The 24,735-nt window shown below is 42.8% G+C and overlaps 1 protein-coding gene across 1 annotated transcript in view; it reads right to left on the bottom strand.

The window, feature by feature from the left end:
- The window catches only part of WDFY2 (WD repeat and FYVE domain containing 2), a 174,531-nt gene that overhangs the window by 74,136 nt on the left and 75,660 nt on the right, over positions 1-24,735 (bottom strand). Inside the window, exon 3 of the mRNA XM_068984542.1 lies at positions 12,496-12,569. Coding sequence (XP_068840643.1) covers positions 12,496-12,569 — 74 coding nt within the window. The remainder of the gene's footprint in view (positions 1-12,495; positions 12,570-24,735) is intronic.

Here is a 24,735-nt window from a genome sequence, read left to right as displayed (position 1 = left end):
GGTCGGGGAACTAACGTCCCACATGAGCAACTAAGCCTGTGTGCTGCAACCACAGAGACTGTGCACGGCAATGAAAGATCCTGAGTGCTGCAACTAAGACCCAACACAGCCAAATAAATAAAATAAATATTTTAAAAACATTTTTAAAAATTACATGCAAAGCACTTACAATTCCCAGGCACTGTACTGAGTGTCAGAAATGTAAGAGAGTCAAGCGGACACAGCCGCCGCCTCACAGAGCTGATGCTGGACACAGGCAATAATCAGATAATCACACGAATGAGCATAAAACAGAAACTCTGACAATGGCTACAAAGGAGGGGTGCTCAGTGCTACGAACACATACAATCTGGGGACATGGACTGTTGGAAGATTGGGGATGACCCCCCCCCCAAGGAAAGGAAAAATGAACTGAAATCTGGAGGATGAGAAGGTAAAGGGAGGAAGCAAGCACACCCCAGGCAGAGGCTCTGGGAAAGGAGGGAACAGGGTGGACACAAGGACCAGAGAGTGGCGGAAACTCGGGGGAAAGGGCACTGCGGAAAGCGTGGCTACGGACAGCCGGGCCAGGGCCAGCAGACGGGTCATGGGAAGAATTCTGGCCAGGGTGCTAACAGCAAGGGGAAGCCCGAGAGAGGTTGGACAGAGGGTATGTGGAGATAAAATGTGCATTCTGGAAAGATCCTTTCGGCTCCCATACGGAAAACAGGCTGGAGGACGCAGAGCACATCTGGGACAAGCAATGTGGGGCTCCAAGGAGATGGCGGGGTGGTGATGATAGTGGTGACAGCGGGGAGCTGAGAGGTATTCAGGAGGCAAAAACTCATGAACAATGGGCTGGACAGAGTCAGAGAAGGGGAGAAAAAGAACTCCAAAGAGCCCTGGCTCATGCACAGAGTTTACAGTCGCCTGGGGCTTCCCTGGTGGCTCAGATGGTAAAGAATCTGCCTGCAGTGCGGGAGACCTGGGTTCGGTCCCTGGGTTGGGAAGATCCCCTGGAAAAGGAAAAGGCTCCCTGCTCTAGGATTTCTAACTGGAGAATTCCACGGACAGAGAAGCCTCACAGGCTTCATGGGGTCCATGGGGTCGCAAAGAGTTGGACACGACTGAGCAACACACACAGTCACTTAAATAGGGGACACTGGAAACACCAGGTGTGTGTGGAATAAAAGGAGGCTGATTTTGTTTTTGTTTTTTTAAATAAATCTACTGAAATACTTTAATTTTTGAAGAAAAAAATTTGGGGGGGGGCCATGCCACACAGTCTGTGGGATCTTAGTTCTCCAGCCAGGGAGGGAACCCACGGCCCTGCAGTGGAAGCACAGCATCTTAACGCTGGACTGCCAGGGAAGTCCCAGGAGTCTGATTTTAGACCTGGTGAGTCTGAGGTTCCTCTGAGATATTCGACAGAAAATATTACGAAGGAAGTTGGAATTTCAGAAAAGAATGTCTGCATAGAGGTTAAAAGTTGGACTTTATGATCACATGGGCAGCAAGTGAGGCCCTGGCATGGGCAAGGCTGCCCAGAGAAGCAGGGGTCTGAGAGGGCAAACGACGAGAAACCCCAGCACTGAACCAAAGCGGTCCTGAGCTCAGGAGCAGAGGAGAAAACAGCGAACAGGAGGAGAATCCGCAGGGATCTGTATTGTGGATAGACACAAAGAGTATTTCAGGAAGAAACAGGAGAGCAAAATGCTGCTGGGAGGTCAAACACAATGAGGACGCAAACTCGTCCGTCAGGCAGACGCACATGGAGACCTTTTGTAGCCACAGCCAGAGCTGTTTGGATTGACTGATGAGACCGGAGGCCAGACTGCCGTGCTTTCAGGCAAGAGGGGTAGGGAGGAAATGCAGAAGGAGACTACAGACCAGTCTGCGGAGATGTTTGATAATAAGGAGGGGGAGAGAGAGAGAGAGAGAGAGAGAGAGAGAGAGAGAGAGAGAGAGAGAGAGAGAGAGAGAGAGAGCATTTGTGAACAGGGAAGTGAGTTGTTCTTAAAAAACAAACTTTGTTTTTAATAACAAGAAAGTTGAGTTTAAAAGCTAATGGGTAGGGTTGGGGGTGGGGTTCGTCCCTGGTGACTCAGTGGTAAAGAATCCTCCTGCCAATGCAGAAGACGTGAGTTTGATCCCTGGTCCAGGAAGATCCCCCATCCCTGGGGATAGTGAATCCCAGGCACCACAGCCACTAAAGCCCGAGTGCCAAGAGTCGTGCTCCACAACAAGAGAAGCCACTGCTGTGAAAAGCCCGAGCACAGCAATTAGAGAGAAGCCCCCGCTCGCTGCAACCATAGGAAGGCCGAGTGCAGCAACAGGGACCCAGCATAGCCATAAATAAATGAAAATAAAATTTTTAAAAAGCTAGTGGGAAGGATCCAGGCGTAGGGAGAGATTATTATGGAATAAGGCAAAGGGAAAGTAACTGGAACATAATGTACTCATCAGTTCCTAGCTGGTTCCTTTCTGAACCATAGATACACTGTTTGATGTGGCCAAGATAAGATGATCACCTTCTAAAATAGGAATTCCCGGGTGGTCCAGTGGCTAAGACTGCATGCTTCCAATGCAGGAGGCCCGGGCTGGATCCCCGGTCAGGGAATTAGACCCCACATGTCACAACTAAGAGTCCACAAGGCTCAACTAAGACCCGGTGCAGCCAAATAAATATATATATTTTTTTTAAGTCATAATTTTTAAGTCATTTCTAAAAAACATAAAATAGTAATATGGATATGGAGAGTTCCCTGCTGGTCCAGTGGTGCTGTGGCCCAGGTTCAGTCAGAGAAGATCCTACAAGCTGAGCAGCACAGCTAAAAAAAGGTTCTAAAAGAAATAAAATAGTGATACAATAATCCTAATAAGGCCAGCTTTTGCGGCAGATACCTCCTGTAGGGAGCATATAAATGATTTCAACCTGCTACACACTCTACTGGGTCTTCTCAGCACCTGATTTAAAATGCAGGGCAATCTGGGTGCTCCTACGGGTATTCATGCTACAGAATTGGTGTAAAAGTGGGATCGAGGGGACCTTCAAAAATTCATAATTGTAATGGAGGTGCCATGAAAAAATCTGGGGCCAAAGAGTGCTCTTGGAATCTGCATTCAGTACGACTTGACCAAGCTTTTAAGAAAACATTCATATACTGAACAAAAGAGAACTGAACTACCTATACAACGACATAATAGGAAGAGACAGGCTTGTTTTTAAGAGATTCCAAGGTTTGTGACCCAAACAAACACTCCTATCGTCAGAGTTTTCTTTGACAAAACCACCTTCAGTGAATTATACTGTATGAATAAACAGTAAGCAACCAGCATGTCAGAACTAGAGGACTCTTGTTCTGCTAAGTAGGAAGAAAGATTGAGATATACACACATATGTATGTGTATTTGATGATATTTAAATATTTATACATATTTAAGTTTATAATAACTTACTAGCACAAATTCAGAAGAGAATGGCTACCTCGTTGTTTAGGGGCTAAGTCTTGCGACTCCTTTGTGAACCCATGGACTGTAGCCCACCAGGCTCCTCTGTCCATGGGATTTCCCAGGCAAGAATATTGCAGTGGGTTGCCACTGCCTTCTCCAGGGGATCTTCCAGACCCAGGAATTGAACCCAAGTCTCCTGAATTAGTAGGCGGATTCTTTACCAGTGAGCCACTAGGGAAGCCCGAATGGCCACTTAACAGTCTATAAAAGGAACTCCTCACACCAGAAAGTCCAAGGTCATAGAATGATGAAAAAACTCAGAAAAGATGGTCTTTTGTGGTAGAAACCATGGGAGAAGGAGGGAATCATAGGCTAAGCTAGTGTAATCGTAAGCTATGTGAGAGTTTCAAAGGAAGCCCGGGAGATTACAGATCTCCATGTCTCTGAACACAGGACCTCTTGAAACTTTCTTCAAACCTAGCCTCCACTGAGCTCATGAGGAGGATATTACTCATGCGTGCTGTGCACGGTGTCACACCGGCAATCCTGTGCATGCGTGTTAAGTCATGTCTGATTCGTTGTGACCATATGGCCTACAGTCTGCCAGGCTCCTCTGTCCATGGGATTCTCTAATCAAGAATACTGGAGTGGGTTGCCATGCCCTCCTCCAGGGCATCTTCACAACCCAGGGATCGAACCCAGGTCTCTTATGTCTCCTGCATTGGCAGATCGGTTCTTTACCACTAGCACCACCTGGGAAATTCTTAGAAGGCAGCGAAATTCCAGAAGTGACATCAATTCATCTGTAAGTACAAACCCTGAAATGCGCCATGATGGCTGACAGGCTGGAGCCAGTTGGCTGTAGCACTGTGGTGTCTGAGCTGATCAAGGTGAAGGTTTTCTGATGACTTTCCCACCAGAAGGAGTGGCCTGACTGTACATTAAGTTTGGGTACAGCTGAAGGGCTTTATACATGGGTTACTTGTCATCACCGCAGAACGTGACCTCACCCTTTGGGTTCAGCCCCTGCAAGCTTATTATAACCTGTAGTGATAAACAACTCATCCACGACACCTTGTTACATTAAACACTCAAATTCTTTAAAAAGAATTATTTTAGCAATGACTAAACTCATGGAACAACACAAGCTTCCAATTCATTGGTGATCACCCTAGGGCAATTCGCTGCAATCATGCTGTCCTAGTTGTGTGAAGAAATTGGCTTGGTATGGTTAGAAGAAAATTTGTCTGGGGGTCGAGAAGGTCCTAGCTCGGTCACCACTACCTTGACATGTGACCAATATATATCACTTAATCTAGGGGAAGAGCTTCCCTGGTGGCTCAGTGGTGAAGAATCTGCCTGCCAACGTAGAAGACTAAGAGACCAGGGTTCGATCCCTGTGTCGGGAAGATCGCCTGGAAGATCGGCAACCTGCTCCAGTATTCTTGCCTGGAAAATCCCGTAGACAGAGGAGCCTGGTGAGGCTACAGTTCATGGGGTCACAAAGAGTCAGACAGAACTTAGCAACTAAACAACTACAATAATCTAGGGGAAGATGGCATTAGATAGAAGTATTAAGGTCCCTTTCAATGTAATCTTTTCTGTCCCCCACAGGGATTCTGAACTGTCCTCTTTTAATATCTTTCAGTTCAGTCACTCAGTCACGTCCAACTCTTTGTGACTCCAAGGAATGCAGCATGCCAGGCTTCCTTGTCCATCACCAACTCACAGAGAGTTTACTCAAACTAATGTCCATTGCTTCAGTGATGCCATCCAGCCATCTCATCCTCTGTTGTCCCCTTCTCCTCCCGCCTTCAATCTTTCCCAGCATCAGGGTCTTTTCCAATGAGTCAGTTCTTCACATCAGGTGGCCAAAGTATTGGAGCTTCAGCATCAGTCCTTCCAATGAATATTCAGGACTGACTTCCTTTAGGATTGACTGGTTTGATCTTCTTGCAGTCCAAGGGAGTCTCAAGAGTCTTCTCCAACACCACAGTTCAAAGCATCAATTCTTCAGTGCTCAGTTTTCTTTAGACTCTAACTTTCACATCCATACATGACTACTGGAAAAACCATAGCCTTGACTAGACAGACCTTTGTTGGCAAAGTAATGTCTCTGCTTTTTAATATGCTGTCTAGGTTGGTCATAGCTTTTAATCCAAGGAGGAAGTGTATTTTAATTTCATGGCTGCAATCATCATCGGCAGTGATTTTGGAGTCCCCCAAAATAAAGTCAGCCACTGTTTCCACTGTTTCCCCATCTATTTGCCATGAAGTGATGGGACTGGATGCCATGATCTTAGTTTTCTGAATGTTGAGTTTTAAGCCAACTTTTTCACTCTCCTCTTTCACTTTCATCAAGAGGCTCTTTAGTTCTTTTTCACTTTCTGCCATAAGGGTGGTATCCTCTGCATATATGCGATTATTGATATTTTTCCTGGCAATCTTGATTCCAGCTTGTCCTTCATCCAGGCTGGCATTTCTCATGATGTACTCTGCATATAAGTTCAATAAGCCTTGATGTACTCCTTTCCCAATTTGGAATCAGTCCATTGTTCCATGTCCGGTTCTATCTATTGCTTCTTGACCTGCATACACATTTCTCAGGAGGCAGGTAAAGTGGTCTGGTATTCCCATCTCTTTAAGAATTTTCCTTGGTTTGTTGTGATCCACACAGTCAAAGCCTTTGCTGTAGTCGATAAAGCAGAAGTAGATGTTTTTCTGGAACTCTCTTGCTTTTTGATGATCCAATGAATGTTGGCAATTTGATCTCTGGTTCCTCTGCCTTTTCTAAATCCAGCTTGAACATTAATATCTTTAGATACCTCCAAAGGCATCATTTTTCACATTCACAAAATTGCTTCCTAAGCAACTGTCAGGACACAGTAAACAACATTAGGACATCACAGTGTTAGGACACTGTAAATAACATTATAACTAGGTATACTGAGTTGAATACTGTCCTCTCAAAATCCATATCCACCTGGAACCTCAGAATATGACATTATTTGGAACTAAGGTCTCTGCAGATATAATTAGTTAAAAGGAGATAATACTGGATGAGGGTGAGCCCTCCATCCAGTGACTTATAAGAAGGTCATGTGAAGACACAGAGAGTAAGGCGATGTGCAGATGTGAGCAGGGCAACTTCCCTGGCAGTCCAGTGGTTAAGACTCTGAGCTCCCAATGCAGGGGGCAAGGGGCTGACCCCTGGTATAGGAACTAAGATCCCACATCCTGCACTGTATGACCAAAACATAAAAAATAATAATTTTTAAAAATAACTCTTTATTAAAAAAATAAAAAAGATGTGGGCAAGGACTGGAGGGACCCATCTACCAGGCAAGGAACTCCAAGGATTCCAGCAGTCCCACAAACTTTCAGGAACACATAATATTTCTATTTAGGTTTTTTAGTTGTTTGCTTCATGTATCTATCTTACTAATTTCAGGAAGCAGAGTATGGACATCATATTCTTCTATACGCTTAAGCCTGTCATTTAAACATAAGGTGCACTCATTGCGTCAACTGTTGAGAGTAATTTTATCCTTCTCGTTAAGTGCCCAACTTTGGCTGTAGCATCCTGAGTGGCAGGAACTGCAATGCCTTCCCTCTTTCCTTCAATAGACCTTTCACAAAGTTTCCATGTCCAGGAAACAACACGGAAACACGTGGCCTCTGCCTTCAGGCAGATGACAGTCAGGTGAAGGAAACAGACCCGTAACCAAATGAGGCAACAGGCAGGATGGAAAGCCGTGAACAGAGGCAGGAAGGGCTCCTGACCAGCAGTGTGGGGTGAGGACAAAGCCCAGGCTCCAAGGCTCAGAGTTCCTAGCTCCAGTAGGAGGTATTTCCTGGCTATGTGAGCCGGGGAAGCATGTGAACTCTCTAGGCCTTAGTCTTATCCGAAAAATGTGAGTGACATCACCCACATCTTAGAATTACTTTGAAGCTGTAATGAGGGAATGTATGTAAGGCAGAGTGCCTGATGGAGCTTCCCCAGCGGCTCAGCAGGTAAACAGTCTGCCTGCTATGCAGGCAGTGAGGTTCGATTCCCGGGTTGGAAAGATCCCCTGAAGGAGGAAATGGTAATCCACTCCAGAATTTTTGCCTGGAAAATCCCACAGACAGAGGAGGCTGGCGGGTTACAGTCCAAAGGGTCTCAAAGAGTCAGACACGACTGAACACGTGCATGCAGAGTGCCTGGTACACAGTAATGCTCAATAAAGGTTCATTCTCTTTCCTTTTTCATTCCCTTGGATAAATGATACGAACTCGAAGACTATAATAACCACCAGAACTACCAAAACGGTAGCATCAAATCCATACATGGTCAATATCATTTATTTTTATATAATAACCCTTATTCTGAATGCTCACCACTATACAGAGCAATCCTTTCCTCTGATCACAATCAAACTTCCTGTAACACATAAATGAAATTCATCTTCAAAGAACAGAGATTTTATAAACTTGGGGCCTTGTTCAAAAACTTTCCAGTGACTATTTATCTTGGCAAGATTTTAATAAAACTTTTGGCTCCCTATCAGTTTTGGGTTTTTTGTTTTTTTTTTTTTAAGTTTTTTCTGTTGTTGGTTTATTTATTTATTTGGCTGCACTGGGTCTTCCTTGCTGGGCATAGCCTTTCTCTAATTGCAGTACTCCATCTTCTCATTGTGGTGGCCTCTCTTGGTTTAGAGCACAGACTCAAGGGTGCACAGGCTTAGTTGCCCTGAGGCATGTGGCATCTTCCCAGATCAGGAATCGAACCCATTTCCCCGGCATTGGCAGGCAGATTCCTAACCACTGGACGACCACGGAACTCCCTCCCTCACAGTTTGGATGAAGAAGGAAAAATATAAAGATGACGTGAGTTTCACCCACCCACCCCACCCCATGCCATTCATTGTGCCTAAAACACCTTTCCCTTCCTATCTCTATCAGTCTCCACGGCGCTGCCCCAGACCGCTCTCCACTACTTTCTTCTGACCTCACCGGCTGCCACGGTCACATTTACCAGTGCAGTGCTGCTCCTGCTGTGGTTTTTTTTACTTTGTGTTATTAATAGTTATTTCATAACTTCACTTTTCATTCTGCTCCAAGCCAAACAAGCTCTCTGACATCAGGAGCCACATGTTAGAGCTGAGCAGAACGGTTTGCACACAGCTGATATTTACATATTTGCTGGCTGACTAGAATACACAAGGCATTATGACAGAAAAAAATTTTAAGTCCTACTTCATCAGGAATAGCAGTTAGCACAATCTGACTAACTTCTTTCAACATGAAAACAGAAGGCGTTTCTGAAAACTCAAATGCACGATGAATTAAATTATTGGCAGAACTTCTTCCCCTGTAGAAGTTAGTTCCATTGTGAAAATCATTTTGAATAGCAAGAGAACTGTAAACTATCTCAGAATTTAAGCAGGTACTTATTACAACCAACTATATTAATATATACTATATATACTTAGTCAACAACTTACTTAACAAATTATTCACTGAGTCCCTAATTTGTACTACAAAGAACCATACGAGCTAAGATCCAATGGGAGAGGAGATGGATTAAAGACTGGCCAGTTCCTTAGTGAACACTTTAATGGAAGAGACAGACTTGAAAACTTTTCACAAAACAGGTTAAATAAGCAGTATGATATAACTAACCTACCGAGTATTGTGTGTGAATTGGGAGGCCTCAGGAACCACTAGTCCAAGAAAAAAGGGAAAAAAGAAAGAGAGAAAGGATGACATTTGAACAAGACCTTGAGAGAGAGAGAACTGGGACTGTAGACCCAGACGGCGGAAGGAGGCTCTGGGCTACATGGCCAGAAAGAACAAAAGCTATGGACGTGAAAATGAACCCACCTTCAGTTTTGCTTCCCTCAGTAGGTGACCTAACGTGCTACTTCACGAGAAAAATAAAAGGTCATTCCTCTCTTATATCTCAAAACAGCCTCTGTCTTTCCCTAGCTTAAAAATTAAAAGTCTCCCCACTCCTTCCCAAACCTGAATTCTCTGCGTTGTTCTGGGCCCTCTAGGCGCTCGTCTGCTACACATCTTGCTCTGGCACTCACCTTCTCTCTTACCCTCTCCTTCTGTGGCCAGACTTTTGAAAGAATGGTCTCTCTTCTTGTTACCTCTATTTCATTTTTTTTAAATTTTATTTATTTATTTGGCTGCTCTGGGTCTTAGCTGTAGCATGTGGGATCTAGCTCCCCGACCAGGGATCGAACCTGGGCCCCCTGCACTGGGAGCTCAGAGTCTTAGCCACTGGACCACCAGGAACGTCCCTATTTCGTTTTTTTTAAAGATTATGTTTAGTTTTGGCTGTGCTCCGTCCGTGCTGTTGCTCAGGCTTTTCTCTGGCTGCGGCGAGTGGGAGCTACTCTCCAGACGCGCCATGCGGGCTCCTCACCATGGCGGCCTCTCTTGCTGCGGAGCGCAGGCTCTAGGGCAGGGGGCTTCAGTGGCTGTGGCCCCCTGGCTCTAGAGCGCGGGCTCAATAGTTGTGGCTCGGAGGCTTAGCTGCCCCGCAGCATGTGGGATTTTCCCGGATCAGGGATCAAACCTGTGTCTCCTCCTATATTAGCAGGCAGATTCTTTACCACTGAGCCACCAGGGAAGCCCTCTACTTCATTTTTAATACACTGCTCAGTTGCACAAGGTTAACTGCCTCCTCAATCGCTTATATGCAGCAAAATAAAGTAAAATAACAATTTACTTTCTGCGTTTTAAAGTTAAGTGAACCACTAGTATTTCTTCTAAAAAATATTTGGTATATTTAGGATACAGAGAATTTATGGTCTCTGAAAAGAATTTCTCATGTCCAGCAAGTAAACTATTCAATAGGTGAGATTCTGTAAGCATTTTTAGTAAAGAACCTTGTATTGTAGTGATCAATGAGAATTCTGAATGTTAGACACCCTGTTCTCTCGCTATATTGTTCCCTAATACAGAACTCTTTACAATTCTTCACATGAAAACAGGCAGGGTATACAGTTCATCTTCTTCAGCAATATACAAGAGAGAATTTTAAGGAAATTATTTCATTCAAGCCGGAGTCTTAATCTTTTTTAGAAGACTGAGTAAGATGAGATTTGGTATCTTGACACCAGGCTGACACACCTAGAGAACCATTTTAGTGCAGTTCCTCACTATGATCCAGTTTTCTGGCAATTTCATTTATAAAGGAATAATGATACAGTAAATAGCCAGAACTCTCCAGAACTTACTCTGCTCACCTGTCTTGCCTTCAAAGCCAAATTTATCAGCACCCACCAATCCCCAAGACTGATTTCCCAAAATGCAGGGAATCTCTTCTACGCTATACACACAGAGAAGGCATTTCACAGAGAGTGAGTGTCACACAGACTATTGCATGAATTGCTGGCGATACATGGATCTCAGCTCATCTTTTCAGATTTTCTCTTGTGATGAAACTTCAGTTCACTGAACAATCCAATTATCTCTCCTTGCCTTTTAAAAGTAAATTTATACTGCACACACCACACTTGTTAAAAATGGCTCTCCTTAAAAAAAGACAACAGTCTGTATCATGACCTTCAATTCCAACCTAAGGAACAGGGTTTACAGACCTCCCAAATGCATTAGATCTTACAGGACCTCTGTAAATATTTGGCACAGGACTGATTGTTATATGTAACAATATCATTAAAATATTGTTGAAATTTACATAACAACCACCCAACAAATGTTTTCACTAAAGATCAAATAGCAAATGTCAAGCTCGCCTCTTCAGACCCCGAAGCGGGGCTGGGTCAAGACCAGAAAGGAAGACCCACGTTCCATGTATCTAAATTTGTTAAAAGTTTTAAGTCAATTTAAATTATTAGATATGGCCTCTTCCTCCAATCTAGACAAACATACCTTCAGCCACTTGGAGGCACAGGTATAAAGTCAGAATTTTTAGCCCCTTTGAAGTTCCCTGTCACAGTGTGGCGACAGGAGAGGGCCAACCCACGCCCTTTTCCACTCCCAGTTCCGACACCTTGAGGGGCCTTGCCCACCCATGCGGGCATCCTACCCACCTCAAACCACTGCCCCTGAACCACCCTTCAGGCTAAAGGCACACAGTTTTATCCTCCTCAGGACAGATCCAGGGAAAAGGCCCATGGAGGCCCTAGAAGCAGGCCCTAAGCTCTTTGGGGGCAGGAAGTTTCCAGAGTTAAGTACCCAGAGCATGGGCGTGAGTGGAGTGAGGGCTGAGGCTGCACACAACCTCTGGCCCCTCAGATCCTTCATCCTGTGCGGAGGCGTGCCAGAGAGGGGTCCTCTAATTCCCAGGTCCCAGAGCAGGGCCTCTCTTGCCCACGAGTAAAGACAATACTGGAGAATTTACCAGATTGGCCATCTTACTAGTTAATATACTAGTTGAAAATAAATATGTAAAACGATGATTAAGTCGTAAAACCTAAAATTCCAATCTCTGATCACTTCAGTTCCCTCAAGATCTCTAACCAATGGGTCTAATGTTTATCTGGATCTACTCAACAGACTAAATCTAGGTCCTGTGCTTTCTTAACAAATTTGTACAAATGGATAGAATTCTATTCACATGTTCAAGGGCGGTAAAGAAGACCCCAAGGAGCAGGAGGAAGAAGGAGGTCAACATCAAGTATCAAAGTTGAGATCAGACACCCAGGTCTAGGAGAGGGTTTTCCTCGTGTCCCGTCACTTACGTGGAGCCACATGTGGCGCCATGCTTAACCATCTCATCAAAGCCGCCAGTATCACAGCTTGCTCTTGTCAACCCCCAGAACCAGGTAGTTCACCCCATGGCCTTGTAATGCCCCTACTCTAACCACCATGAAGGCGGACATGTATATCAAGCCGAATCTCATTGGCATTTGACATTGATGACACCTCTCCCTGCGACTTACCAGTATTTGCTGCAGTGCAATTTCCACTTAACTTGGCAAGAAAATTAATTTGCTAATTTGAAAAAAAAAAACACTAATAAATAATTTTCATCACAATACACATATACATACTCCACAGGAGGGGGAAGTATTTCAACTGGAAATCTTATTTATGGGTACTTACTGAGATTGTACCATTGTCTAGACCTATGGACAGTCTTCTTGTTTCCGGGTTAAAAGACATGCATGAACATGGAGCTGAAAGAAATGAACATGTTGATGAAATTAACAAAACGATGATGCTCGTGGATTCAGGAGTGACTGACTAGCTCAAAGTGTGCGGCTACTTTTCTCCCCCCACTATTTCCTGGCAAACAGTTCATGGAACTCCCGCTCACAGAAAATAAAAACAGCAATTTGACAACCAACCCCGAGTTTTTCAGTTATCCTTCTAATGACTGTAACAAGTAAGACACAAACTGGACAGGTTCCAGGCGGCGTGGTCTTGCCTGTTCTCTCAATACCAGTCTAAATTTGCTCGAGTAGATTAACAACATTGTGCTGGGTAAGCCTTCTGTCACCAAGCTCTCTCTTCCATGAAAACCCCATCTTTAATGGAAATAATCCATTTTTGCTGAACTAAGGACACAAAAGAAAGACCTTATTTCGGGCCCCCTCCTTGCCCTGCACACAAAATAACAGAAATCTATTTTTTTTTTAATTCAGAACTGATTGGCGGCATGTGGACTAACAGAAGTCTTTTACTGCCAGCACTCAAAGCAGATGCAGGAGGCTGCCGATTCGGAAAAGGCTCGCAGGCTTTGTCTCAAGCCTCCAAGCAGCTCAACACAGTGCCAGGCTCCAGAGAAAAGAAGTCGGATGGGTCAGTTCACCCAGACCTGGACAGGCCCTCTCTGCCGGGTGGGACTGACCCCTCGCTACCACCACGCTTGAGTGAAGGGAGCAGGCTTGGAAACCCCAAATTGCCAGGTCAGTTTCCAGTTCCTAGCCTCTTTCTCTATGCTTACTGGCAAGAATGGGGGCCTTTTGACAACTTTACTTCATATCGAAATGGTGTTCTACAAAGCTCAACGTAACTTATACTCATTTTTCTTTTCTTTTCTTTATTTATTTTGGCTATACCACATGGCATATGGGATCTTAGTCCTCGAATCAGGGACCAAACCCGCTTCCCCTCCACTGGAGGCTAAGAGTCTTAACCACTGGGCTGCCACAGAAGTCCTCAACATAATTTTTCGCAGTAGCCCTACAGGTCTTGAATTACCCATCATCAAAATCATAATCAACATCAAATATTTTTATTCATATTTTTAAGTTATGATTAGATGTCTTAACCAAGGTCACACAGGGTAAAAAAAAAGCTGAAGGAGGTTCAAAGGCAGATTTCAAACACACAGTCCTATTTTCAAATACCTTTAAACTATTAAAAAAACAAAAACACTTCAAGTCCTACTAACAGAACCACTTCATAAACACTTGGTAACATCTTTTTGATTCTCTATACAAGGGCCAGGACCAACAACAACAAAATGCTCTGAACTGCAAAAACTACTTACTTTTTTCTAATTTTGAAACATGATATATTTAATAAATAGAAATATATACCCCCCCCACCAAACTTTCACCAATATAGCAGAATATCTTCTTTTTGTTTAGCCACACATTTAAACCAGATTCCCAAAAGAACACTGCTGGGAAAAAAGCAATCAAACAATATTTAATGTACTGCCCTAAGAAAGCCAGTTTTACTCATCTTTGGCCCATAAACTCTGTTACCGAAATCCCTACACACATGCTAAGATGCCAGGTCTCATAATCCCATAACATGTGTGCAGGATTAAAATTTAATGATTCCATGGAAAACTATCATGTTAGCTGAAAAAAGCAAAAGAAAAAATTATACTGATTACAGTACTACATAAAGGACACATACATAAAAATACACATGGAAAAACTCAACACAGTTCCATTTGAGTGACGTAAGTATTTCTATAACATGGTCTTTGCTTATTATTTTGCTATTCTTGTTAAAATTTTTACATATCTAACAATTTATTATGATGTAACTATGCGTGTATGAAGCAAAATTGGACTGCAGTCCAAGTGGCTACACATAATAAAGAAAAATCTCATTACTCAGCCGCCTCCCTGACCATATAAAAGTATTTCCTATGTGATTTATTCAAAACTTCCTATCTGGTTATGTAATAATTAGAAAACCCACTGATCTCCAAATGTGGTTTAAAAGACTTTTTTTTTCTCAATACTGCACAAGCTACCCTTAAATCAACACTGCTATTTTGTTACTCCTTATTTTACCCCCATTTACTAAATTTTTTGTCATACTTCAACAAAAATTTAGAATGCTTGCTATGTTCAAGACATTTGATGCAATGATATATAAGATATTATAGCTGTCATCAAGGAATTGATAGATTATGACACCAACTATATATAGGAGCCACAATATAAAACTTGTCCCCAACGTCACCTCCTTGGTTCACATCACTTTATACGGATAGTAAGAAATGCCTTCAGAACGCAAAAGGAAAAAAACCTGTCTTAAATAAGTAAAAGAAGCTTTAACAGAAGTTCTGTTGTTGCAGAACCCATATGATAGAACTCATGTGGCCTTAGACAGGGGATTGACAGAGACTGAGATATTACCTCCCAGGTGCCCCCCAAAGTGTAAACATTCTTTCAAAGAGGCATTATGGCAAAACACCAGAAAAAAAAACCCTACAAAAAATCTTGTGTGTGTGTGTGTGTGTGTGTGTGTGTGTGAAGACTTTCAGTAGGTAAGTCTTATGATGCTTTTCAAACCACTTCCTCACTATAACATTCCCATAGGAACAGGCCCTGGGTTGGTTACCCATAGGCGATGCAGGGCCAAGGAGGAAAGAAGTGGATTGAAAGAAATATTGGGACTTTCCTGGTGGTCCAGTGATTCAGAATCTGACTTCCAATGTAGGGTCCATTCTTGATTGAAAAACTAGGATCCTACACGCCAAAGGGCAACTAAGCCCATTCCCCACAACAAGAGAAGCCCAGAAGAGGCAACAAAGACCCAGAGCAACCAAAATTTTAAAAAAACAATAAAAACCACCTTACTTAAAAAACAAAAAGAAATATCGATGCCCACATTTGATGTTATAGTGTCTTTCCATTTCGGGGTTGAAGGAGTAGATAAATTGACTCAGAGATCCTTCTAACTTCAACTCACCAGAAATTAATTGAAAAAGCAACCTCTGAAAGACTAATGCTATGGTCCATATGCAGTAAGCCCCTATTCATCCATGCAAAAAAATACCAAAGGGCAAAACTGTCTGAGTAAGCATACTAAGACACAGTAAAGTCATAATTATGACCACATGGTCGAGGGAATCCCACAGAAGGAAGCATAAGGGAAGAAACAAACAAAATATGATTTAGACCCAATGTTTGTAGCCAGGTTGCAAAAACATGATATCTCACAAAGAAGAATTCAGCCGTAATAACTAATAATTCACCAGTCAATGAAGAAATAATTGGGTCTTTCTGATGGCTGAAAGTTCAGGTCAGAGATGAACTTGGTTGAGAGACTGTTCTATCGCCCACCTTAAACATGCATTCTCCAATAGTCAAGCAAAGCAGCTGGCTGAAATACATTTTATCTAGAAATAAGGGAAGGCGCTTCCACCACCAGTGGTAAAGAATCCACCTGCTAGCGCAAAAGACGCAGGTTCAATCCCTGACCCAGGAGGGTCCCACATGCCGATGTTAACTAAGCCCGTGTGCCACAACTATGGCGCCTGTGCCCCAGAGCCCAGGAGCTGCAACTAGTGAGCCTGTACGCCACGACTACTGAAGCTGGAGCGACCCAGAGCCTGTGCTGTGCAACAAGAGAAGCCCACTGCAACGAGGGGTCCAAGTACCACAGCCAGAGAGCAGCCCCCACTCCCCAGAACTGGAGAAAAGCCGGAGCAGCAGTGGAGACCCAGCACAGCCAAAAACAAATAAGTAAATACAATTACTTTTTTTTTTTTTAATGAAGAAACAAGAGAAGTCTCATTTTCCAAGTTGTCTGATCAAGACTGGCCATCTCCCTGCTTAGTCTCAGACTGACGACACTCAAAAGAAGGATATTTGGCAAAATTTTAGGAAGCAAGACCATGAAAAGTACAAATATGATAGGAAAGAAATTTGTAGAGGTCTGTGGGTAATGGGAAATAATACTCTCTCATATTAGTGTCAGGACTTGGTGGACTGTCAAAATCTTATCTTTAAACACTTTTGCAATACTGAATGTTTTTTAAAAATGAAATCTGGTAGTTTAAGGCAGGGGTTCAGCTTAAAGTTTAGGGAGAATGAAAAGAGAACCCCTAGTCTGGGTGATTATATTAATGCCCATTTAATTTGAAGGGGGAAAAGCTCAGGACATGAGCCGGTATGGTGCTAGCGGTAAAGAATCCGCCTCCCAATGTGGGAGATGCAAAAGATGCTGGTTCGATCCCTGGGTAGGAAGATCCCCTGGAGAAGGCAACGGCAATCCACTCCAGCATTCTTCCCTGGAAAATCCCATGAACAGAGATTTTCCATAGGTAAAATACTGACTGATAGCCTGGTGGGCTACAGTCCCATGGATGTCACAAAGAGTTGGACATGACTGAACAGCCGACCACGCATCGGCCCTAAGCAAAGGGAACACAAGAAACCAACGTCAACTTCAAGGGACCAATAGTTAAATGGATTAGAGAGAAACTGGCTAATTGAATTTCTAACTTATCCCATGGATGATCTAAGAAGAAATATTGCTCTTGCTTTCTAAAAAAATATAAGTTGAGAGGAGGCATTCTCAAAATACTTCTATTTGGGGGAAAGTTTACCCATTTCTAGCATTTAAACCTATAATTCTTTCATTTTATGACTAATTTATTTCCTGTCCTTTGTTGATCATTTGAACTTTACTCAAATAAACACAAGTTCCAATGAAGGTTGAACTGTGGATTTCAATCACTCTGACAGCTTTACTATGCTAAAGGCACTATTTGGCAGGAGACACTAATCTTCATGGGATGTGCTGAATGGATGTGGCAACTTTAAATAAGCAACAGTACTCTGAATAAAACTTCAGGTATTTAAAGGCATCCTGGTGAAGTTAAATGTCAGGATCCTTTGGCAGAAACCAAAACAATACTGTAAAGCAATTATTCTTCAATTAAAAATAAAGTAAAAAACAAACAAAATGTCAGGATTCTATAATAAGAGGGCCTTGACTAGAGAGGCATACAAAGAGAACCCCACCACCATAAAGCAAAGATTTAATTAATTCCCGGACACTACTCCATTCAGCTGTGTGTCACAAAATAATATTTATAGCATATAAACATATACTTTTTTTTATAGTATTTGGCCCATGTTTTACCTTACTAAGAACACTTATATTTAGGACCTCAATTGCCTAGCATGAAAATGAAGTTTTCTTTTGAATCAAATATTTTATGAACTCAATTAAAATTAACCCTTGGTTTTGTTTTAATTTAGTCTAAGTAACATCAGTAAAATGACGGTGAATGGGCAGTGGTCCCTTTTTCTCCCAGACACGTTTTAAGTGACAGTAAAGGGATCTGACTATAGGAAGCTTTAAATTACTGTCAGATGAAAATCAGAGTATGCTAAATAAATGTTATCATCGTTCAGATTAATTAATATCTGTTATCTTTAGCTCGGATAATTTGTTCTCCTTCAATTCTGTAAAATATCAAACTTCCTTGGGTACTTTTTTTTCTGAGTAAACAGAAAATCAAAAGATCAGATTACAGTGTTATTTTGGAAAATGTCACGAATAAAAACAAGTCATTTTCTACACATGGTTCTATAATACAACCTATACCAAAAAGAGACCAACAAAGGAGCAGTATATGTCACAATGAGGAACCAAGAAGTTATGTGAAATATGATATGAACTAAACAATAGGATGAGCATTTCTGAATTATATACACATCCCCCACAGCCAACAAACTTCCTCAACTGAATTAAACATACTGTTTAAAACTCACCCAAGAAAGCACTACCTTATAAAAATAGAAATACCAAATTCATTATTTTAAATAACTTTCCGTCATTCATCTTCCCACGTGAATTTCCCCCAAAACTCCAATAAACCCAGCAGAAAGGGCGGGACAGCGCACAAACCCCCTCCACTGTCCCAAGCCTTGGACCTCACAATGGGAACATCGCAGACTAACTCATTTCCATCCCAAATATATCAATATGAGCACATTAATCATTTCAATTTTCTAAATCCTCAATTTCAAGCTGCTCTAAGACTACAATTCCAACAGATGGGACACCAATCCAGCAACAACCTCACAAATCAGCCAATCTTTCCTAAATTCCTCTGGGTTAAGATGAGCGAAGAGAGTGTATATTGCTAAACACCAACAACTTGAAAATAATTTACAAATATTTACTTGACATATAACCAAAATATTTATGCAAATCTAAGAAATAGAAAACGGACAGCTTATCTGTTAGGTTCAGAGCAGAGAAAATGATAGGACTTGCCCAAAGTCAGTCAGCAAATTGGCAGCAAACATGAAAATCAAAGTCCAGTTTCCCACCCAGGCACAAGTGCTATCCTATGAGCAATGATGAACACTCCAATATGAAACAATGCATCTTTATCAGAATTTAATGCAAACAGTATGTTCAAACTGCATCTCTCATTTGTCTTAACTAAGATAACTTACTCCATGCATTCCCTACCTCATTTCAGAAAGAATTGAAAATGGCTTTAAAAGCAGATACAAAAAACAACAACAACAACAGCAAAGGCTAGAAGTAAGCAAAAAGTCTTGACTGAGGAAAACATATCAAATCTGAGAAAGAAAATCAAAAGAAAGGTCTGTGGGGAATACAACAGAGCCCATGTTCCACCTAACCTATAAGGACTATGTACCAGGTCCACAGAGTTGCTCCTCCTAACCTTTTTCACCTCACAAATCACACAGAAGCTTAGACGTGAGCAAAACAGCCTGGAGGGAATGGGACAGACTGCTGGGGCCCCGATGACTGGATTGCTCCTGCCCAACTAAACAGATCAGTTTGCGGGGCCCGGAATCCATTTGGATCATCCCGGGACGCTGTAACACATGATGAGAAGTTCTGCCTTAGAGAAAGCCAAGGGTTTCTAGCTCTCCTATCTGAAAAGTCATTTTCGTTAGTGGTTCTTCAAAGGGGTGCTGAGCATGATGGCAGATGAATGTTCATGGCGGCAAGACTTACAATAGCCAGGACATGGACGCAACCTAAGTGTCCGTCAACCAAGGAATGGATAAAGAAGGTGTGGAGCATATATACAGCGGAGTATCACTCAGCCATAAAAGAGAAATAATGCCATTTGCAGCAACCTGGATGGACCTAGAGACTGTCACACTGAGTAAAGTAACAGAAAGACAAGCATCCTATGATATCACTTATATGTAAAACAAAAAGGGGTGCAAGTGAACTTGTCTACAAAACAGAATAGAAACACAGATGTAGAAAACACACATACGGTTACCGGGGGGTGGAGGGAGTAGTGGGGAGGGATAAATTGGGAGACTGGGATTGACATATACACCCCACTATATGTAAAACAGATGGCTAATAAGGGCCTACCGCATAGCACAGGGGACTCTGCTCTGTACTCTCTAATGGCCTATGTGGGAAAGGAATCTAAAACAGACTGGACATCTGCATTTGTGTAACAGATTCGCTTGAGTGTATACTCGAAACTGACACAAAATAATCAACTAGACTCCAACAAAATTTTGTTTAAAGAGGCAGATAAAACATTTCATGTATACACACAGCAGTATGAGCTGAGAGCCCAGTGAATGCAGGCATTTCTGCAGAAGGATAACACGAAGCAGAAACTCTCAGAATACGGATGAATAGTCGACTGCATATATATCCTTTATACTACACATCACAAATAATAAACAGCCTTTCGCTCAACCAGGCTGATGAAAAAATAAATAAAACTGGAAAAGCAGGCAGTTCAAAATGAAGGTTTTTAGTGAGGACTAGAGTTCCTGCACTTTATTGTTTAACTATTATTTGATTGTTTACTTAAATTTTAAAGTTTTAAAAATCTTAGATTTATTTTTATTGAGCTAACATTGGTTTATAACATTACATACATTTCATAACATTACATAGTGTGGTGTAAGATGTTATGGAAAAACCTAAACAAACTTTCCGGCCACCCCAACGTTTCTACACTTGCTACAGCGTGTTCACCACCAAAAATCTAGTTTCCACCTGTCACCACACATTTGATCCCCTTTATGTGTTTTGCCTTACCTCTGGTAACCACTAATCTGTTCTAACTATATCTATGTATTTATTTTTATTTGGTTTGTTCATTTATTTTATTTGTTGGTGCTTCATATTCCACAAGAGGAAAGTCACATGGTCTTTATCTTTCTCTGTCTGACTTACTTCACTGAGTAGAGTTCTTATACTTCAAAAAGTTAGCTGAGCAAATGGTCAAGTGGCCACACTGGTAGGAAAACTGAAGGGGCCCAACCACAGCCTCAGCCTGGGCAAATGCCATCCCACCAGATGGGATTTTCAAGGCAGAGAGCTGAAGATCCTACAAAATGGTCATTTTATTTATTGGGTGTGCCTTTTATTTGTAGTCGCCTTTGAAGAGCCATCTTCTGCTCTGCTTCGGGGACAAATGCATAAACACTCAGGAGCCAAAGTAAGTTCCATCTGTCTGTCCCGGCAGTGACAGAATCCACAGAGGTTTTCCAATTGCCCAATCCTCAACTCAGGCCTGAGACTCTGGCCTTCTTAAACTCCTATTCACTGTACCTTTGGCAGCCAAGTGGCTTTACCTCTTCTCCATGGGGGAAGTGTCGGCAAGAAAGGTCCAGACATGATACCCAACTCTGCAGAGTAAGAAAAATCTCAAACACCTGCCACCCCGGCTCCTGCCCACACTCTCCTCTACTCTTTAGTCTGACCCCATGAATAGCAAAGCTAGTTGGTAAAGGAAATCTGAAATAACTCAACCATGAAAATAGGAATGCCTGTGATTTTCATGCTTGCTTGTTTGTTTTTTTCCCCTCTATTCAGTTCAGTCACTCAGTCGTGTCCGACTCTTTGCAACCCCATGAATCGCAGCACGCCAGGCCTCCTTGTCCATCACCAACTCCGGGAGTTTACCCAAACTCATGTCCATTGAGTCAGTGATGCCATCCAGCCATCTCATCCTGTTGTCCCCTTCTCCTCCTGCCCTCAATCCCTCCCGGCATCAGAGTCTTTTCCAATGAGTCAACTCTTCGCATGAGGTGGCCAAAGTATTGGAGTTTCAGCTTTAGCATCAGTCCTTCCAAAGAACACCCAGGACTGATCTCCTTTACAATGGACTGGTTGGATCTCCTTGCAGTCCAAGGGACTCTCAAGAGTCTTCTCCAACACCACAGTTCAAAAGCATCAATTCTTCGACACTCAGCTTTCTTCACAGTCCAACTCTCACATCCATACATGACCACTGGAAAAACCATAACCTTGACTAGACAGACCTTTCTTGGCAAAGTAATGTCTCTGCTTTTTAATATGCTGTTTAGTTGGTCATAACTTTTCTTCCAAGGAGTAAGTGTCTTTTAATTTCATGGCTGCAGTCACCATCTGCAGTGATTTTGAAGCCCCCCAAAATAAAGTCTGACACTGTTTCCACTATTTCCCCATTTATTTGCCATGAAGTGATGGAGCCAGATGCCATGATCTTAGTTTTCTGAATGTTGAGCTTTAAGCTAACTTTTCACTCTCCTCTTTCACTTACATCAAGAGGCTTTTTAGTTCTTCTTCATTTTCTGCCATAAGGGTGGTGTCATCTGCATATCTGAGGTTATCGATATTTCTCCCGGCAATCTTGATTCCAGCTTGTGCTTCTTCCAGCCCAGCGTTTCTCATGATGTACTCTGCATAGAAGTTAAATAAGCAGAGTGACAATATATAGCCTTGACGTACTCCTTTTCCTATTTGGATCCAGTCTGTTGTTCCATGTCCAGTTCTAACTGTTGCTTCCTGACCTGCATATGGGTTTCTCAAGAGGCAGGCCAGGTGGTCTGGTATTCCCATCTCTTTCAGAATTTTCCACAGTTTATTGTGATCCACACAGTCAAAGGCTTTGGCATAGTCAATAAAGCAGAAATAGATGTTTTTCTGGAACTCTCTTGCTTTTTCCATGATCCAGCAGATGTTGGCAATTTGATCTCTGGTTCCTCTGCCTTTTCCCCTCTGTAGTAAGATGCAAATATAGTGGTTGAAATGGTATCTACTAGAAGCCTGGAACAAATAATCACATTTACAGCTATAACTAAAACCTTAACTCTGTATCCTCAGGAAGGTTCCTCCCTGGTATTCAAGGTCAGGCAGGTCCCAGCTGGGAAGGCTATAACTTGATCTTGTCATAGTAGGCTACTTTCCAGCTACCATGTGAGATAATGTCAGGAAGACACAATTTTTGAAAGAATATTTGATAAGGACATACTCTTATTTCTCACTCATCCATAAACATCAGCTTAGAGGAAACTAAAAAACAAGTCATCAGTCACCCCAAATTCTCTATAGATACCAGGGTTTAAAATAGACCTTCCAGACTTCCCTGATGGTCCAGAGGTTAAGAATCTGCCCGCCAATGCACGGGACACAGGACTCGATTCCTGGTCCGGGAAGATCCCACACGTCATGGAGCAACTAAGCCCATGCACCGCAAGTACTGAGCCCACCGTCAAGAGCCCGAGAACTGCAGCTACTGAGCCCTCACCCCACAAACACTGAAGTCCACGCACCTAGAGCCTGGACTCCGTAACAAGAGAAGCCATCGCAATGAGAAGCCTGTGCGCTGCAACAGGAAAATAAACCCCACTCACTGCAACTAAGAAAGCCTGTGAGCCTCAACGAAGAGCCTGTGCATTGCAACAAAGACCCAACATAGCCACAAATAAAAATAGATAAATTCTGAAAATATAAAATGGAACTTTCTCAGGGACCTCTTGTGACCATGTGCCCATTACACCTACTTCTGTTAAAACTCACCAGGCACTGTGGTACTCATTTTACATCTGGTTCCCCCAACCGACTGTACCATACCATGAAGACAGGAATCATCTGCCATATTAAACACTCTATCCTGGGGCTTCTCTGGTGGTCCAGTGGTTAAGACTCCATGCTCTCAATGTAGGAGACACGGGTTCAAACCCTGGTCGGGGAACTAAGATCCCACATGCCACAGAGCATGGCCAAAACAAAATAAAAATAAATACACACCTTATTCTTAGCACACTGCACAGTGTTTGGTATGGAAGAAACATTTAAAAATTGTTGAACGCACTGTCCAAAGAAATTAAGCAAGATAATTTTTTCTGCTTTTCATCTTTACTTGCCCTCACTTTTCCCATACTGCTTTCAGCTCAATACCTCAGGGGCACCAATAGGGACCTACTAGACTGCACGGCTCAGTCTTTCCTCTTTAAAGATCACAGAGATACAGGAGAAAGTGAAAAGACAGGAACTGGGAGGTGTACACTTAGGGTGAGGCGGAGTCAGATACTTGCAGCGGCAAGCAGCAGGAACCCACTGCATGGACTTAAGTGCAAAGAGGCATATGGCAGTAAGAGAGAGGGTACCTTTTGAACTCAAGGGCAGAATCAGAGTCAAGCTTGGGAGTTCAGAGCATGAAGAAAACCTTGAGGCATCACTTGTTCAGGCTTCTCTCCCTCTGGAGCCAAGTGATTCACACTTTCTTCATGCATACAAATGCCACAAAGCTGTTGGATTTCTGTGTTCCCAGCTCAAGGGACCAGCCTAGGTGGAGACTAGCATTTCCTACTCCAAACTTTAAATCCCTAGGAAAACTGGACTGGCTCAGGGGCAAACAGCCTTAACCAGGCAAATCTAGTTTCTCCTAGATCCCTCCTGGAGAGGAAGCAAGTCATGATCTTTGCGACCCTATTGACTGTAGCCTACCAGGCTCCTCTGTTCATGGGATTGTCCAGGCAAGAAAACGAGTGAGTTGTCATTCCCTTCTCCGGGGGATCTTCCCGAACCAGGGATTGAACCTGAGTCTCCTGCACTGGCAGGTGGACACTTTACCACTGAGCCTCCAAAGAAGCCCAGGGAAGCAGGAGCGCCTCAGAAAAGACAGGGTATGAGGATGCCTCCAAAGCAGTGGTTGGCTTTTTGATTGCGATGCGTCTGCTCCTCATCTTTCTCTCACCTGCCACTCTCTGAAGTTCATGCAGTCGTATCACATTTCTACCTTTCAGGCTCACTCCTTGCCCTCAAACTTGGCCCTCAGTATTCACTCTTGCTCATCTAATGTCTTCTGCTCCCTTCCCTGCAATCAACTCCAAATGCTTCTCA

This window comes from Capricornis sumatraensis, chromosome 12, assembly GCF_032405125.1.
Source record: "Capricornis sumatraensis isolate serow.1 chromosome 12, serow.2, whole genome shotgun sequence".
In the NCBI taxonomy this organism is placed as follows: Eukaryota; Metazoa; Chordata; class Mammalia; order Artiodactyla; family Bovidae; genus Capricornis; species Capricornis sumatraensis.
The sequence above is the reverse complement of the archived record's forward strand: the minus strand, read 5'-3'. Positions and strand labels throughout refer to the sequence as shown.